The sequence below is a fragment of the Pavona decussata genome, unplaced genomic scaffold (assembly GCF_977016875.1).
Source record: "Pavona decussata unplaced genomic scaffold, jaPavDecu1.1 SCAFFOLD_45, whole genome shotgun sequence".
Taxonomy (NCBI): domain Eukaryota; kingdom Metazoa; phylum Cnidaria; class Anthozoa; order Scleractinia; family Agariciidae; genus Pavona; species Pavona decussata.
In genome coordinates, this window is record NW_028145467.1 from 2,417,295 (window position 1) to 2,436,118 (window position 18,824).

Genomic DNA, 18,824 nt, shown 5'->3' on the forward strand with positions numbered 1-18,824 from the left:
GACAGCATTATAATTCATCACTCACAAGAAAATGCCAATACATTCTTCTTGTTATAGTAATCTGTTTATTTACAAGTAATTCGCGAAGCACAATATTGAATGTTTATTTGGTCACCGATTTCCTGTGATTGAATACACTGTAAATACATTGTTTTCAATCACAATCAGCGCTCTGAGCTCAATATTTTTCGTCGACGTCTTAAAGCCAAGAACGTAGGGAATAAACTAAGATGAAAAGTACCTTTGAATTATATTCACACGCGGCTTGCTTCAGTCCGTTGGTATTTCTGGACACTTCGCCTGCTTACATTCTATTGCCAAAAATTCTTGGTGTTCCATTCGGCAATATTAAAATTGTTCTTCTTTCCCATTTCACCCCATTTGGAGCTCTGTTAAACGGCGTAAAGCCAGCGATACCTCTGTTCTAATCACCATGCCTGTTTAGGTTTTGCCTCAGGCATCCCCCATCGTCTGTCGGTTTCCCTCTCCCGAAACTTTACGACTGTTTTTAAAATAATTCTTTTGGATTAACAACACTCTACCTGAGTGGAAGAAACGTGAACCTCTTCCTGGTCTCAAGTGAGTGTGTGATGTAGAAATGCTTGGTTGTAAAACCGCTTGTTGTCGTAAAGTTCGTAGCTGGCTTCTCCGTGCTTCTGAGAAAGCGACAACTGCATACTCTACTACCCCTCCCTAACGACAAATTGTGTCAAGCACCCAGAGTTTGGGTGCCACGTGACCAGCTCCAACCAGGGTCTCTCTCTCTCTCTCTCTCTCACTGGGGCGGGAAGAAGAGAGACCCTGGGAACGAGGTTGCTAAAAATAGTTCGCGGGAAAAAATACAGAGAAATGTATGGAAAGTTCAAAACACGACTGGACGCTTTCTGTAACAGCTACATCCCTCCAATTTTGTTCTTAAAATCCTTTTCCTACTGCCAAAAGTTTCCAATTCATGAATTTTTCAGAAGCGATGTTTTATGAAAATTATTTGACATCAGATTTCCATACAAACACTGTTATTTCAAGCTTGTTTGCCTACCCGTCAAAATGGCGTCGAAAGCCGTGATAAGGCCTATTATTAAAGCAGTAGTTTAAATACCGTGAATTTCTGTTTTAGTTAGTTTACCGTCGTGGTTCTGTAAGGACTCTACTTAAGAGACTTAAGCGCTAAGCCGCCAAAAAGTTGTGTTTTTGCTTACTTGCTGTTGCTCCTAATTGGCATTTTACGTTTTTCTGTTAACAAAAATGTTGTCTTTACTTGCTCAACTAAAGGTGTTTCCAAGGTAGCCGTACGGTTATGGTTGACTTTTGGTGAGAGAAATGAGTTTCTCTCTAGGCGTGCTATACAGTATGTTTTTGTACTCTACGTGGACCGTATACACAACTAAAACACAAAATTACCAAAATTGCAGTTTTATATAGAACTTTAACACAGGACAGTGAATTTCCTTTTATTTATTCTGTAATTGAACGCCTTGCGTTTGAATTCAGCTCGTTGGATAGTTCACCCACATAACACTCATTAATCGACGAACGTTCATTTTAATTCTCCGAGACACGTTTTTATCGGCGCTGTAGCCGTTGTTGCGAAAGGTGTTTGGGCACCTAAATAAGCAGCTACGATGGAGACGAAAACGTCCCAAAAAAATAGATTTAATGTTTCAAAAAGTGGCTCTATATGTGGTACATTTCTTGGCATTTGATTTAACGGGCTGTTTGGAGGGAGGAAGATCCTAGCACCAGGAAGATCCGAGAATGAGGATAAACTTTTTGTTTACTCTACATGCAGAAATTTCGGCCGAAGTGGTTACCAAGTGGACAAGGAAAAGAAGAGTGACTGTCGGCCTTGAGCAGCTGAACACCCGGTTGCCGCCATGTTTGTTCTTTTTGTCCCTAGCACTAGGATCTTCCGGCCGAAAGTAGTTTGCATGGTGCTAGGATCTTCCTATCTCTCAGCTAGGAAGTTCCTATCTCTAGGAAGATCCTAGCGCTAGGGCCAAGTACAACTTTTTGCATGCAAACCGAATAGAGAAAACATATGGCGCTTGGATGATCCGCCCTATGGAATCTTCGTAGTGCTAGGATCTTCCTCCCTCCATGTAAACAGTCCCTTAATTCAGCATCTCATGGGGAAAGTGAATATAGGTTAGTTACTTTCTGGTTTGCTTTGCGAGGTTAAACGCCGCCCCCGAGAATTATGTTCGTGGATATTGCAACCACTAGTACTCATTTAAACTGAATGTTATTGAGTTGCCGTAGCCGTCGTGCTTCATTAAGGTAGCTTCGGCCCGAAGATAACATAACTTTATGCATGTGTTGCTAATTTTTTCTCCAGTTTGTACTGGAAGGAACAGTTGGTGCCTCAAAACAGGGTGACATTGCAGTAGACGACTTAACTGAGTTAGATGGAACTTGCAACACAATTCTAGAACAAAGTACGTATACAAGAAATAACTTAACTTGTTAGAATGCGAATTTAAAATGATGGAAGAATGAGTGACGGAGGGTTGTTTCCAGTTAACCATTTTCGCACTTGTTGTGAAATCGTAAAGTTATTTATATTTTGATTTTACTTTTCGGGCCACTTGTTGCAATTGTAAACTTAGGCAGTCTTAGGAGTAAAGGTTATCTTCACTCATTCATTCATTGATTCATTCATTGATTCATTCATTCATTCATTCATTCATTCATGCATGCATGCATGCATGCATGCATGCATGCATGCATTCATTCATTCATTCATTCATTCAATCAATCAATCAATCATTCATTCATTCATTCATTCTTTTATTCATTCATTCATTCATTCATTCATTCTTTTATTCATTCATTCATTCATTCATTTAATCAATCAATCAATCAATCAATCAATCAATCAATCATTCATTCATTTATTCATTCATTCATTCATTCATTCATTCATTCATTCATTCATTCATTCATTCATTCATTCATTCCATGACAATCAATCAATCAATCAATCATTCATTCATTCATTCATTCATTCAATCAATCAATCAATCAATCAATCATTCATTCATTCATTCATTCCGATCAATCAATCAATCATTCATTCATTCATTCATTCATTCATTCATTCATTCATTCATTCATTCATTCATTCATTCATTCATTCATTCATTCATCCATCCATCTATTCCTCCTTTTATTCACTTCTTTTTTTTTTATTTATCCATGCGTTCGGTCATTCTTTCATTTTCAGTTTTCTATGCATGCACCCTGCCATTCATTCATGCACACAATTGACCATTCAGCCATCCTTTTACCCATTCATTCACTTTGTGTTTCTTCCTTTTTTTTTTCTTTCTTTCTTTCTTTCTTTCATCGAAGTCTGCATGATTATTATCAAAATTTCAAAGAATGTATCATTCTAACAGAAACCTCCTTTCTGAATGGAAATTGACATTAAATTGTTCGAAATATACTGATATGATGTATTTTCAAATTCAATTGGAAAACATTGAAGACATATATTAGTGTGAGACAAAACAGCATTTGATTATTGCTTTGGCTTGCTTTTAAGTTTCCGCGGACCGCAATAGGCGATTTTCATGCAGTCATTTGGTCGCTCAAATGTTTCATACAGACGAACTTCTTCTACTTCTTGACAATGCGGCAACGGAATGACATCATAAAATCGTAATGACGGCAAGCGGACAATTTGAAAGCGAAATAGGAGATAATCATTTCCATTTTTGTAGACTTCCTACAAAAATCTAAAGTCAATTTGCTGTAAGAGTAAACGTTCCATTTAAATTTGGAAATTCTTCTCCTTCTGTTCCCGATTGTAATTAGCGAGTCCAGACTGTCATTTTGAAGGAAGCATGTGCGATTGGCGAGCCCAAGAGGGGTGGAGGCTTGACACATTCCTGGAAGGATTGGAGAAGTCGGGTAAGACTTGTTTATATTAAAATTATAGCTTGGGTTGGGGGTAGGTAAGTTGAAAATATTCTTCATTCGTTTGTTTGTTGGTTAGTTTTGTTCGTTTGTTTGACCTTTGTTGTCGTCTTTCCTTTGTTTGTTTCGGTTTGTCAGTTGTTTCTTTATTTGTTTGATTCTTACAGGCAGACATCGTTCATTGAAACAATTACTTTCTTTGAGAATAATGATCTCCAGTCAACAAATGAATAAATATTTGTAAAATTTAAGAAATAAAGTGAAAGAGAAATGAAAAAACGCTAGCTCTTACTTGACTCATATCAACACATCTCTTAATAATTATTTAGTCAATCGAAAAAGCAAACTGAACAAAACAAAAGCGCACCTTTTTCAAGTTTCTCTTAGACTTTAAAAGACTGCAGGTATTTTTACGAGATTTGAAGTACTAACGCGCGTGAAGCGAGAAGTCTCGAGCGAAGAAATGGAAATTAAGACTTGGAAGGTTAGCTTGTGCGCGAGAATCCCTGTTTTCGGCGATCACGTTTTGTGCCGTGAATTTGAGAGCAAAACCAACTGTTCTGCCGTCTATATTTCTATTAGATCTTCTCTACTACTCCGTTCAGGAGAGCCGGGAAATGTGGCCCCTTTGTATTATACAGAGCTTTGAATATTCGATATTCATTGACTCTTCTTTTCTGGTGTCAGGTGGGTTCATGCTACTTTCTGGTGGAGCCTCGAAGCTGCTCACTTCTCTCTCATCTCCGGCCATCAACACGCATGCTCATGAATGGAAATGCTTCCGTTTCCGGTTCATGATTGGCAGTGGTCACGTGCACAGTCGGCACGCAGTGTCGTTCATGGTGTTACTGCGGGGAATAACATCCAATGAAACCAAACAGCTTTTCTTCGAGGATAAAGTGACAAATAAGACGCGGTATATACAAACACCTTTGACCAGTAATTACTCCAATGCGAAGGTAGGTGCGCTGCAAAAACTAGGAAGCTGTGCGTGCGTGAAGTTATGATAGGGACCTTAAGAGACTGGACGCGGCGGCCTTGAAGAACGCGGTCACGTCCGAGAGGGCATGAGTCGTGACCGCCACCTTTACGTGGGAAAAACAAACCTTAAGGACGGTGCCTACTATTGTTACTGCGCATACGTTCTGCGCATCGCAAGATACTCGGGTTTCCTATGGGTGGTGCCTACTAATACAGGAATATTTTTGCGCTGTTTAAATTTATGCGGAGAAAGCAGAACTTACCAAATGCTTTTGGTATCTCAAAAGAAAATTGGGGGTAACCATGCGTTTTTCAGAGATAATTAAGCTTGAATTTAGGAAAAAAATCCCATACATTGCTTTATATTTTGGCGTTTTTTAGAGATATTATTGCTTAATTATCTCTGAAAAATGCGTGGTTACCCCCAATTTTCTTTTTGGATTCCAATAGGCCTTGCTGAGATCTGCTTTTCTTGCATAGTCATAAACCGCACAAAAATACTTCGGTATTAGTAGGCACCGTCCTTAAGATTTGCGTTGTGCGAGCAGTGGCCAAAACGAGTAACAACAAACAGATTCAGTCAGAGACCCAGGGAGTTTCGCTGTTATGACTTCGTTTAAGAAGCCCGAGAGCTTTTAGCAGGATGCTATTTAGCTGACATCATTTCTGACGAGGAATTCGTGCTCCTCTATGACTGCAGCTTTTCAAAGAACTTAGAAATATCGTATGAGGAGTATGGAAGATTTAACCTCGAAGAAATGGCATATTTAGAGTGCAGAGCAGAGTTCCGCTTGAAAAAACTGCGACCTGCTACTTTTAGCAGAGTGTTTACAAATACCTGATGCTTTTGTACGTAACCAGGGCTCCATTTTTGGATGATAAATAAAAACACGAGTTGAAGAAAAAATGATGAGTATAAAATCCACACAGTGTGTGTGTATTTTTTTACAAATAATTCGAAATAATGCAAAATCATTTTCTAGAGCGGTCCTAACCTGTCGCTGATTAGTTTCAAAAGATTAAAATGAAGTTGAAAATAAGAAATAAAGCAATGCTCTGGTGCCAGGAAATTTACCTGCTTTTCGGATTCCTTTCTGAAGGCTCAATGTTCAACTTTCCCTCGATAAACAGGCTAAAACGTGAATTATGAAAACAATTTAAAATCAATTTCAATCAAACAATTTAGGAATCTATTTTCTTATAAAAAGGTTAACAAATGCTGTGCAAATCATGTTTTTTTAATGGGAAAAGTCGCAAATCTAACTCACCTTTCTGAGAGGCCGCCAAAATGAACTTTGTCGCCGCCGCAACTGAGGTGGAGGCCGTCAAGTGGCATGACATTTATGCAAATTAAATTCAAGACCTTGCGAATTTACTTCCGGTTGCCGTCGTCCTAGGCCGCGTCCAGGGTATCTTAAGGTCCCTAATGTAACAATGGGACGCGGTATATGGTTCTTTCAAGTAATAGGGAGATGAAAAATCGCTTTTACGGCAAACGTAAGATTCACGTTCATGTATTCTTGATAAAATAAGTACATAGATGAGAATGCTAAACAAATAATTCTGGCCTATCATGCTAACCCAAAAATATTCAATTTTACTTGGAGGGAAGCTGAAAACTAGCAGAGGCCTCTTTTCCGTTGTATTCGCTGTACTGACGGGCGCGAGGAAAAGGAAACTCTGCCCTGAGTCGAAACGGACTGTGTTGAGCATGCGCCACGGTTATCTAGCGACCGAACCGTCACGTGATGACATGTTACTATGCAAGCTTGCTAAATGACAGCGGAGTAACTGTAAACGAATGCGCGAGAGACAGTGGGCTCAAGCCACGGTCAGCAAACAATACTGGTAGCATGCGTTTTGTTAGCGTCGTCCACGACTACGGACCTGCTAGTAGGGAAAGCCCAATTTAAACGCAAAGAAAGAGCTGAACGGATTTTAAGTTTTATTAATGTGTAAGATTATGTATATAATTGTGATTACTTTTAATGCATGTTTTTAAACTTAAGTTAGGCACGACCCCACTAGCAATTCTATTGCTTTAACTACTATCGTGTTTAAATAAAAGATGTTGTTGTAATAGCGAGAGCAAAATATAGGATGAAATGGTTTCGTGGTCATTTCTGCCGTTTGCGGTTTGCCGTTTGGCGTAAACAAATTCTCAGTTAAGAGATTTAACTTCGTGTTTACGGCTAACGCCAAACAGGAAACGTCAAGCCGCTGTTTGTTCCAATATGCATAAACTTTTGTTTCTCGTACTAATTTCTCTCTTTTTCGTGTTTGCTCGATAGCTGTCGCCAACTGGGTGGAGATAAGCTTAAACCAAAAAAGCTTCATTGTTTTTCATCAAAGAGAAAATTTCAGCCTGGCGTTTGCCGCTTGCCGTAAACGCGATGCTAAATCTCTCCTCTCGGAAAGCCTACGTGGCAAGGCCACAGGGTGACATGAGTAATTAATAAATTTACCAATCTCGGCTAATGCTCACCCCCCTAAAGAAAACAAATCACAGAAGAAAATGTTTTCTCAGCTGCTGTGTCGTCCGTACGAAAATGACCAAACTTGGTATTTTCACAGGGTGTTGGCTTACAGGTAATTTTTCAAACACGTAGCCGCGGGGAAGAGTATATGGACGCTTAGATTTTCATTCTACAACTGTACCATGACTCCTGTTTTGTTTCTTTTCGACTCTTCGGGAATTTAAAATTGAATCAAAGTGACGGGTATGTTTTATATTATCACGTGCAGATTGAATTTGTGGGATACAGCCCATCATTGAATGGACCATTTATCGCCATCGATGACGTGTCCTTCACCAAAGAGACTTGTGAACACATTCCTTGGGAACCTGATGCAGGTGAGGAGAGGGATGTGTATGTTGCAGTACACTTTGTTAGTATAATATGTTTGTTCACGCATAGTTAAGCAGTCCAGATAATTGAGTTGTTTGGGAATTAAATTATGAAGCAAACTTTTTCCTGAATTTTGTCTGGGAGAAATTTTTTTAAGCAACGAAAGTTACTCGAGCTATCTAGAACGGGAGAGGGGGAAGGGGGGAGGGAGATTCTGTCCGTGGCGACTTTGAACCTGAATACCTTTTTTAATATTATTTTGAGCAAACGCTCTGAAACTTCACGACTTTTTTGGGAAATTTATCTGGGAAAATTCGATGTGGTCGGTTAGGATTGATCGACTTTAATGTTTCAGCGGCAGCATTTTAACAGGCACTTTTTTTTCCGGAAAATAGAAAATACCTTTTTAATATGAAGAGAAAACACTTTTCTTCCCGTAACTTTTTTCACGTAATTACCACGTCATATGACGTCATCACTTCGCGTTGTGGACCTCAAAGGAGCCATCTTTGTAGGTACTATCTTTTCTCCAAGTCTTACTGTCATAACTTTTATACTTGCAAAGTCATGGAGGGGGGCCGAAATCCGACCCTCGCCGCCCCCCACCCCCCCCCCCCCCCTCCTTCCCCCAGAAGACAAAACATAAGTCCGGTCTTCATCAAAGACAGAAGGGTTGGAACGAATTCGCATTTGCTATGTTTCCCCACTCAAGCGACAGCAAAACAGTACGCGTGAACGAGAGGTATCCGCTTTTCGCTCCCACCCCTCTTACAATGTTGAGCCCGGGTAATGAAAATGAGTTGTGTATTTGAACTTTGTCTTGGGGGTGCGGTGTGCTTAGTAATATGGACTTCAAACAAGAAACATGACTTCATTGGTCAATCACACTAAATTGGCAATTAATAGCAGTATTTTGTAACATTTGTCTCAAGACCTTTTGTCCTTGATTGTATATAGATAAGGTTAAAATAAATGACTAGCCTTTTATATGAGGCTGATTTAGCAACAGGACGGGAACGTCATTTGAGGACGCGAGAGCGCGCGGAAAATTCTTAGTCTCGCGCGAGCCTATTTCGACTCTGTATGGGCATTCTTCATGCGCGCGCCGTTGTCAACTGACGTTCCCGTACTCTTGCTAAATCAGTCTATTCTCTCTTGCCCCGGACGTCTCTTCTCGTCAGGTGGATTGTTCATGCTCTAGTTTTAGTTGGGATGAAAACTAAATTCTTCCTTCAAGTTCCTCACAAGTTAGGGTGAATGGTTGAGTTTCATTCATCCAATTCTAACTTTTTCTAGCACCACTCTTAGAATTCTACCCCCCCCCCCCCCCCCTCCCGCCTCTTCCAAAAACAAGGTGGGAGTGAAAAGTGAAGGAAACATTGGACGTCAAATTAACAATCTTTGCTCTTTCACTGTAGGAAATTGTTTCAATGTCCAAAGGGCCATATTAATCCTTCATTTTCAAAGTGACTCCTCTTTGAAACATCATGATTTTTTCGCATGCCTCCCTCCCCCTAGCTAGACAAACACAAGCACACACACAAACCTCGAATGCCAACAGCCAAGCAGACTCTGTAACAAAATGAATTGCCCCTAACGTCAACATTGTTCAAACAATCTAGACGAACCACCTTGTGACATAACAAGAAACTGGTGTGGATGGAGAAGCATACGAGGCTGGAAGAGTTACAGATACAAAGAGAGTGACGAGGCGAGTCAGGAATTTCACGACGCAGATCCAGATAAGAAGAGCACTGGTGGACGAGGTAAGATAAGGACTCGACACACGTTGTAACTGATTTCCCGCGCAAATTTTGCGTTGGCGGTCACCGAACCATGCCGCAGTGCCGTCCAACATGTCTCACATACTCACGTGCAACACGTTGTGCAACATTATGAGCAATGTTAAACTACGTCTTACACGAAATACGTTATGATTGAAACTACCCTCTTGTAATCACGGAAACTGTCCGAGACATTGCCATTGAAATTGTACTTTCATTTAAAACACGGTTATGTTAACAGTTGCACCAATCTACACTGTCCAAATACAAAGTATGAAAGTTAAGCACTTAAGCACTTAAGGAACAGAGAAGGAAAATTCCTCGCTCCACCAGAACTTTTAAACAAATGCAACATCAAGGTCCAACCCTTGGTATACTGTGGAATAAGTTCTGCTATTAAAAAGCTATGCAACACATTCAACCAAGAAGACCACACAAACGAAGGTAATGGATACGAAAGTTATTCGACAAAACTAAAAGGCCAATCAAAGTGACACTATCGTTAACTCGTGGATATGGCGATGGAAGTGACCGTTGATGCCATCGGTTTAATTAATAGTTTGGAATGGTCTTTGAAATGTAATAGTGACGATGATGTAATGGCGGACATGCTCTTAGGGCTCTTCACTCGTTTGTCCCCCATGGAGGGAGGGTGGGGGGGGGGGGGGGAGGTATGCGACTATTTTTCTCTGACTATCTACAAATAATTGTTAAAACGGATTAGCAATGTAAGAAAATAATTTATATATTTTTTCTTTTTCGAAAAATTAATTATGTCCTAAACAGGGTAAGAGAAGACATATATTTTTGTCATAAACAGGGTCAGGGTTTGACAGCCTGGGCAGCACATTTCCACTTAGACTTGAACTAGCCTCACAAAAATTTGAGGTATTTGGGTAAAGGAGGAATCCAGGGGGGGCCAGCAGCGAGGCCTGGATCCGAGTTTGGATGATCGCCCCAGTTAAGAAATTTGGCCGAGCGAGCCTAAGTACTGATTTTTTGATAAACAAACATGGCGGCGATTTTATGTGAAAGCGCGTCTGTGCGGATTCGCAAACAATTTGGCTATTTGACGTCCAAACATCACAGGAAGGTTTCGGTCTCTCTTTTACCTGAAGTTTGGTCATCAAGAGGGATCACGGATGCAAATTCTGCAGCGAAAAACGAAAATACTGTAACCAACGACTAGCTGACCCACATAGTTCAGGAGTTCACAGGGCTGTAGAAATTAACACTCACGAGAGGTAGTACGACTTCCTCCATTCCACTTTATCGTTACCTTCCCTATTTGTTCATTTAAGTACACTGTAGAATTTCCTCCCTTTACAGCAACTACCCGCCGGGAGTCAACAAACTGTGGAGGTTCTGGTGATCTAATTTTCTGTTTTTCTCTAGGCTTAAGATAAAATGTTACTATCATACTCTCAACAACAGATTTTTCTTTTCCAATCTCTTCTAAATGGTGAAAAGTTTAGAGGTGATGTTAGCAGCACTTTGCTCCTTAACTTTGCCAAGTTAGCCACAAATATTGACTTTTGAATTCAGTATGTATGCTTGGTAATAAATCTCATCATTTTAAAGAAAGAGGTGAAGTTATCTTTCATTATTTAAGATCTTGTCTGTCATTCTTCTGGGGTGAGAACTGGAACATTAAAGAGGCAGCGTGCTAAACAGCAATACTTCAGCCAGTCATTACACTGTGCAAGTGTGTGAAAATGTGCAGTAATTGCATAATTTTGAATATGCTAGTTACACTTGACTATGTTACACAATATGTTAACCAAGTCAACAGTATTGCAATATGTTACAGTTCTTATGTATATTGTCATGTGCTGATGACATAATCGTACCGCAGAGTAATGTGGTCAGCTGGGTTAATCCTTGAGTTGCTAGAAACACTTCAGTAATCAAGGGGTGATAATTTAGATTGTCTTCTTCGATTAATTAATGGCTTTTGCATACGTAGAGAAACCATGGTTGATTTGCCATCCCAGGATCTATTTGGTACTGTATCTCCCTTGCAGTTGGGTTTTAGGGTGTATTCCCAGTAGCCCCATTTTGGCACCCAACAATGGGGGTAAACCACCATACCGATACAGGTGGCCATGGACATCTGTATTAAAGGGTGACAGGTAAGACAATAATATTTACATGTACCTTCCAAGGTTTCTGCACATGCATTCGGTTTCTGCAGGATCTCAGTGTATCAGTACATTGTTCACCCGGTGCTACTGAACTCAACTTCCCAATTTTTTGCACAAGAGAATAAGGACCTGAATGTCTTTTTACGTAAGTTAATCTCCCCGTGCAGACGAGACAAACACCCTTGCTACCGCTCACGCAAACCTGGTAGCTCTATTCACAATAATGTTTAGCAATCTTCTTCTGAGATCTTTATAAGCTATCCTTTCCAGTTGCAAAATTTTCTTATCTAAAAAATTCTTAAGGACTCAAGCCGTTTTCCTTGTGTATGCATTTAAACCATTTGTGCATTAAAATTAAACTTACAGGAATAACTTCTCCACGCGACATTTAAACAGAGGGAGCATTCCATAAAATAAACATGCTGTTTCATTCGTAACGACGCTTTCAACAGTTAATACGCATAAAATGTGGGACAAATACTTTCAATAAGCTTACATTAAAGTTCCAAGCCGATCTTGAGAAATAAGCTTACATCCTGGGCTTTCGCGATGACAGTCGTGAAACACTGCGTGGCTTCTAGTTTCTTCAGAACTGAACAAGCATCGAAATTGACATCTACTATTTTGTCGACGTACAATATCTTCCTGAGACGACGAAAACCATAATCGTTCGCTACATTACAAATCATATTCTTCACTACATATACCTCCTGCTGGTAAAATCTCAGCTCAGCTGAGAACATGTCGCTCGCAATTCCAATGCTGACGGCTCTACGAACCTAAAACAAAGCTGGCACCTCATTCCAGCGGTCTTGATTAATCGTAGTGTTCAAACTTCGTACTACCGCAAAAAAACATGGTAACAGTAAATAAACAATAACTAAATACGACTGCGTTTCCCACCGTCGAGTCGCCACGGACAAAATGACGTGAATCTCGCATGAATCCTTCGCATTTCGCGCATGCTCGTTACGGTTTTCGAATGATTGACAGATTTCTTTACTGGGGCGATCATCACTTTCCGAAAAGCGGCAAGATCAAAGGTAGCTGCCAGCCCCCCCTGGAGGAATCAAACAAGGAAGGCACATTTTGGGTATGTCCTTGGGGGAGGCGTCACCATTTTTTTTTTTTTTGGGGGGGGGGGGGGGGGTGTTAAGGATTTAAATGTTATCAGGAGCCGATGAGTCTAATGTTATGCAGCTGTTTGTGGCTGCCTCCTATCTTCAAATTTGTCCTTGGGGTGGATGTTTCCAGTAACTCACCTGATAAAATACTTTTAATACTGGTAGAATGATTTCTTTGCCCTATATGACCAGATTTAAAGGTAAGCAATTTTACTTTAAAGGCTGGATTACGGTAAACAGAATGTGTAGTTCCACAAAATATCCATACCTCCCCCCCCCCCCTCTCACGGAAGGGATTTGATTTTTCAAGGGGGAGGGTGATCAGTGTGACTTATTTTTCAGTGGGAGCGGGGTGACCTAAGGGACATATTTCCAGATGGGGTATAGTGGAAAAATTCGAGGCTGGCCGAGACTCGTTTAAAATCCGAGGCCGAGACTTCAACTAGTTTTTCAAACGTGGCGCTTCAAAAGTCCGAGTGCGAGATGGCGTGATCTAGAAAAAAAATAAAATATCGGAGACGCGCAATTCAGTTAACCGTAAACCAAGGATATGCAAATTTGTTCCACCGATATTAATAGTGCAAGTATTCCTAAACGGTGTTGAAAGGCAACTGTGATGCTCAAATATCTTTGTTATTTCTTTAAGTGTGGCTTTTTTTCCGGGAAAATGAAGCAGAAAGCGGTAATTGGATCGCTTATAACAATGGTCAACAATTATATTTCCGTAGCCCGACGCCACGAGCGTGCAGAAAAGAAATTTTCAATTATTTCGTCTTGAGCGTAGCAGAATTATTCGTATGTGCTTGTAGTAAAAGAAAATTCAACGGATAATTCAACAATACATCACGAAAGGTCACAAACTTCTGTCTTCTCACCTACCGTCGATTCAAACAAATGCTTTCTGAACTAAGGTAAGAATAAAAGGAAACTCCAACTGCTCCTTTTGTAAAAAAGAACCAGAAAAACTCATACACCTTTTCTGGTCCTGCCCCAAAACGGCGCTCTTCTGGGAGAGCATCATAACGCGATTAAAACTTGGTCAAATTATTCCCGATAGCTACTCTGCAGACATGACTGTTTCACTAGGCCTGAGATCAGACTATTCTAAACTTTAACGCCAAATCAACTTTTGTTTTCTTATTGCCAGGCACTATATCTAGCTCTGCAAAACAAAAGAATCTATACCTCTATTGCAAGGATTTTTCAAATACCTAAAGACAATTTACAACATACAAGTACCGTATTTTCTCGATTAAACGCCCCGGCGTTTATTTAAAACTTGGCCTCAGGAACCCGGCGTTTATTTGAAGCCGGCGTTTAACGGGGTCTGGCGTTTATTAATGAAGTAAAATTTTCATCATTTTTTAGGTTGATTTATTATTTCACATTCTTTGAGACCCGTGCGCAGTTTGTCAAGAAGGGACGATTTCTCCCTTGGACCCGACCTGACATAATGTCCTTGTATCTCATACATACGGTATTACATACGGCATTACAAACGGCACGTGTATATTGTAATCAGTATTTATGTAAACAGAACAAAACAGTAGTATACCGTACAGTACGTGTCATAGCAGTGCTTTTCTAGTGAATATCTGTACTTGTTGGCTCGACGCAAATAAACGCCGGGACCTCGAACAAACGCCCCCGGCGTTTATTTAAAAATTAGTCGTTTTGCCCCGGCGTTTAATCGAGAAAATATGGTACAAGCAGAAGCAAACAATTTTCTACCCAAACAATGGTCATTCCTACACGACATCACGTAGAAACTATCGTTTCAACTATAGCGTTATTCCCAACGCCCCTGATATTCTCTATGTCCTTCATCCGGTAGCTTATCCTGCCTCAATAACGTAAATCATCTTGCAAACAAGTTTTTTCGGATGCAATTGTGTACTAAAGCATAAGAAACGTAAGAATGTTTGAAAATAGTAAGTATTGTTAACAATGTAAGCAATAAGTATTGTCAGTATTGTAAGTATGGTATTTATTGTAAATAGTGTAAGCAGTGTTCAATATTGTAATTATTGTTTTATGTAAAGCATATAAAAAAAATAATAATAATAATATTAAAATACAATGACTTTTCGTTCAAACTATCCCAATGTTTTTTTATCTTGTAAAGCTAGTTTTCAGTGTTTTAGCTTTCAAGCTAAGCCTTAGCTAGATAATAAACATTGGGCACTTTAAAAAGTGCCTTCCAGGGCCCGAAACGTTATTGGGAGTTTGAGAAACTCGCGCAGGATCCAAAAAACTTATTTTGTTAATTGAGTACCAGAACGGAACCTCAATCGTACCTTTTTAAGTTTAATTTAATAGTGGGCCGGTTGGCCGAAAACGGAAAGTTACTTTACAAAGGAGCACACGTTGCAATTGCAGATGGTGAAAATACGTTACGTTGAAAAACTGTTGTTCGCAGTGTTGCGGAAACAGAAGCCACATTTCTGCCCATAAAACATTAGGGTAGGCACACGGTGCATTGCTCGTAATGTTCCTTTTTGTGTTCGAGCATTAACGCAATTGCCTTTTTGACACACTCTTCTGAAATGGTTTTGCACCTTTAATCATCACAAGTACCGAAGGTTGATGAGAATAGTCGAATTTCGGACTTCCAAAGATTCAACAACATTCATAAACACTGTCAGGCAATCCAAAATTATTACCAGATAAATTTCAGGAGAAGTTGTAAGGTTGACTAAAGGTATTGCAGATGTCCAAAAATCCGTTCAAAAAGACACTACCAGACTTTAGAGCCCCTTTTATATGGGGCATCAAGGGATTGTTGCATCGTACGTACAAGTTTGAAAATGTCTTGCCCCCTTGCTCTTGTAATCTACTAAAACAAAACAAACCAATGGAGAGGTAAAACGCCCTTAAAGTAAGTATTTTTATCCGCTGTTTTATGTTTGTTAATTTTGCAGTCAGGGGATTCTTTGAGGCAGATGACTATGAGATCCACCTTCGAGAGGCTAACATTAGCAATGTGTCTTTCTCGGACATTTCACCTCTTAGCCTTGGCTTCACTCTGTGCTTTTGGCTAAAGACCTCGCACCCTGGCTTCTTCATCGAATACAAAGTGGCGTCCGAACAAGGCGAGTCACTTTTGTTGGGGTTCTATTCTGGAAACAACACCTTTAAGATTCACCTCGACAAAAGATCAAGGTATCGTAATTTCTGTTGTTGTTGTTGTTGTTGTTGCAAGTTGTTTAGTATCAATGTGTGTTTTAGTGAGCTGTTTTATCATTTTATGTTTTTTTTTATCGCCTCTGTATTCTTGTCAATGCTTCGGGGAAGCAATCAGCTAGTCGAGTGGGATTTGGCAGCAAGTAATTTTAGTCGCTTGTTCGCTCAGTCAATTGATTCCTGTAAACGTTTTTAGCTTGTTCCGGCCGACCAGTGCATAAGGCCGGACTGCCGTATATTTGATAAGTTTTAAGGACTTGAAGAAAAACGCCTTTAAGGTATTGCAAACGAAATGGTAGCCTTCGCGGTCGAGAATACTTAACTGTCGAAACCAAGGACATTGAGAATCTCAGATTAAAGTGACGAGCGGATCTTTCGCGTTTAGAGCATTTCAAACCAAAATGGTGGCTTACGTGGCTGAGAATACTCAACCACCCACCAGGAGGATATTGATAACCTCAGTGCAAAGGGGTGAATACTTCCGGTCTGGAGTCCTTCGATTCAGGCTCAAGACACAAGCCCTCGAAAACTAAAGCCAAACCTCGGACTTCACACGGGTTTCTAAAGTCTCAGGACCTGGACGCTATAGAATGGTAAAGGTTGTTCTTAATCGCCGCTTGCAGTAGGCTAAATTTTGTTTATTGATTTTGATTTACTTTATATCAATTCCATTAACTCGTGCACTTCGACATGCAACGAAAGTGTAAAATTCCATCGACCGATGGATACATACATATAAATGCATAAACTTTCTTTTCACTCGAATTCGAGAGTAGTTGATAGATAGTAGCGATGGACGGGATGGCTTTGACAGTTTTGAAGCAAAGCATTGTTTAAAAAAATTGGTTAAAATCGAATGGAGAGTTTCACGCTCGGTAAGAAAATAGATGCAACGACTATGCCATAATATATCCTATTATATCCTTTGTACTGACGAGTTGATGAATGGGAGCCTATGCTTACTTATGAAAGTGATGAAACTATCTTCTCAAACTCATTAATAATTCAAAAGCCAAAGACAAAGGAAATCATGCACCGTGACGTGTTTGGATATCTGATGAAAAACTCCTCGTTTTTGCATCCTTTAAATTTCTTCTTCAAAATCAGTTTGTTTGATAAGTTATATCAAACACTCGTCACAGTGTTTCATCACAATATCAAAACCCTCGAAGTTCGTCATTAATCTCCGCTACGCGTCGTATTGTCAACTCTCTTCTCGGTGTTTGATATGTGATGAAACACTGTCTCGTGTTTGATATATTACATCAACCACAGTAATGATGTTAGTTATGGTTGATCCTTTATAACTATCATCGTTCATCATTTATTATAATATTAACAAAAAGCTGAAGTACAGTACAGTACCTACCCAAATGCAGCGAAGCTAATCGAGTCGGGTGGAGCAGACTTTCAAAATCGGAAAAAGGAAAAGGAAAAGAAAATTAACTAACTAATTAAGACGAATCACCGGCGTAATCTAATAATATTGTTAGCTTTAGGCCATAAGTAGATCTTCAATTGTAAGGGCATTGAGGCTCGGCAAAATGCGCATAGATTAACTGTAAATTAAATAAATTAAATTAAATTAATAGGAGAGTATGGGGAATACTCCCATGTGTTAAATTAATAAGTCATACTTGTCGTGCATTAAATCACTTCTTTTCATTTCTATACAGTGTCATCCCAGTGGACATGGCGGATGACACGTGGCATCACATGTGTGTCACGTGGGAGAAGTTTAATGGGTTGCTGGATGTTTACAAAGATGGAGAAAGAAAATACCAGTCTCGTACAAGCTTACGGCAGAATTTAGGGATTCAGGGTAATGTTACTTCATATACTCTCTAAAAGTTGTTACATATACAAGCTTTTTGTAAGAGCGAAGAGTTTTTTTTTTTAAATTAGTAAACAATTTTCCTTTTTGGCTCGTAATTTATAACCAAGGTTATCTTGATGAGTTTTGGTTAGTTGGTTTCTTTGATTGATTGTTTGTTTGTTTGTTTGTTTGTTTGTTTGTTTGTTTCACTTGTCCTTCCCATTGGCCTTTGAATTTCTGAAGCATAAACATGACTCCGACGAATAATGCTCACTAACAAGATATTAACAACATTAAGTGAATTGTTTACTAAAGGTGGTACCATCTAATACAGGGGTATTTTTGTGTATACAAATTGGGGGTAACGAGGAACTTTTCTTTGATAATTTAACAACAATAATTCTAAAAAGCTCTAAGAGATTACACAACAATGTAGGGCATTTTCTTCCAAATTGAAGCTTAATTATCTCCGAAAAAATACATGGTTAGCCCCAATTTCCTTTTTGAATCCTAATCTAATCTACTTTTCCGACATACTGTAGTCGTGAGCCTCGAAAAACATCTCGAGATGTGCAGAACGTAGCGCAGTACAAAAAGCAGGCAACGTCATTGAATCGATTTGCTCCACTTGTTATAGTTCATTAACTAAGCCTTAAACGTTTCTTCACAGGAGGAGGACCCATGACATTTAGATTAGGTTTTAGATCTCCAGGAGTAAATTCATCAGTTGTTCTGGGAAAACTGAGTGGATTCAATCTGTGGAGTTATTCAATCAAAGCAGAGGAAATACTGCGCATGTCACATGGATGTGGGGCCGAAGCGGGAGACGTGAAGGCCTGGGAAACAGTTAGCAAAGGTTTGAAGTAAGTAAGTAAGTAAGTAAGTAAGTTTATTAACGTGACTAAACGCTTAGCTAACCAGCTACTTTACAGGAATAGTCACAAAATAAAATAGTAATAATAATAATAAAAGGAAAAAGTAATGAAAACGATAAATGAAAATACTGAAAAAGATGAGAAAGATAC

General features: G+C 39.5%; 1 protein-coding gene across 1 annotated transcript in view; it reads left to right on the plus strand.

Annotated features, from left to right (window-relative positions):
- LOC146482667 (MAM and LDL-receptor class A domain-containing protein 2-like) overlaps positions 1 to 18,824 on the plus strand; it is an 89,749-nt gene that overhangs the window by 41,427 nt on the left and 29,498 nt on the right. The window contains exons 35-42 of the mRNA XM_085107089.1: positions 2,336 to 2,435; positions 3,817 to 3,912; positions 4,606 to 4,877; positions 7,645 to 7,753; positions 9,371 to 9,514; positions 15,722 to 15,962; positions 17,660 to 17,805; positions 18,470 to 18,662. Of these exons, the coding sequence (XP_084963215.1) occupies positions 2,336 to 2,435; positions 3,817 to 3,912; positions 4,606 to 4,877; positions 7,645 to 7,753; positions 9,371 to 9,514; positions 15,722 to 15,962; positions 17,660 to 17,805; positions 18,470 to 18,662 (1,301 nt within the window). The remainder of the gene's footprint in view (positions 1 to 2,335; positions 2,436 to 3,816; positions 3,913 to 4,605; positions 4,878 to 7,644; positions 7,754 to 9,370; positions 9,515 to 15,721; positions 15,963 to 17,659; positions 17,806 to 18,469; positions 18,663 to 18,824) is intronic.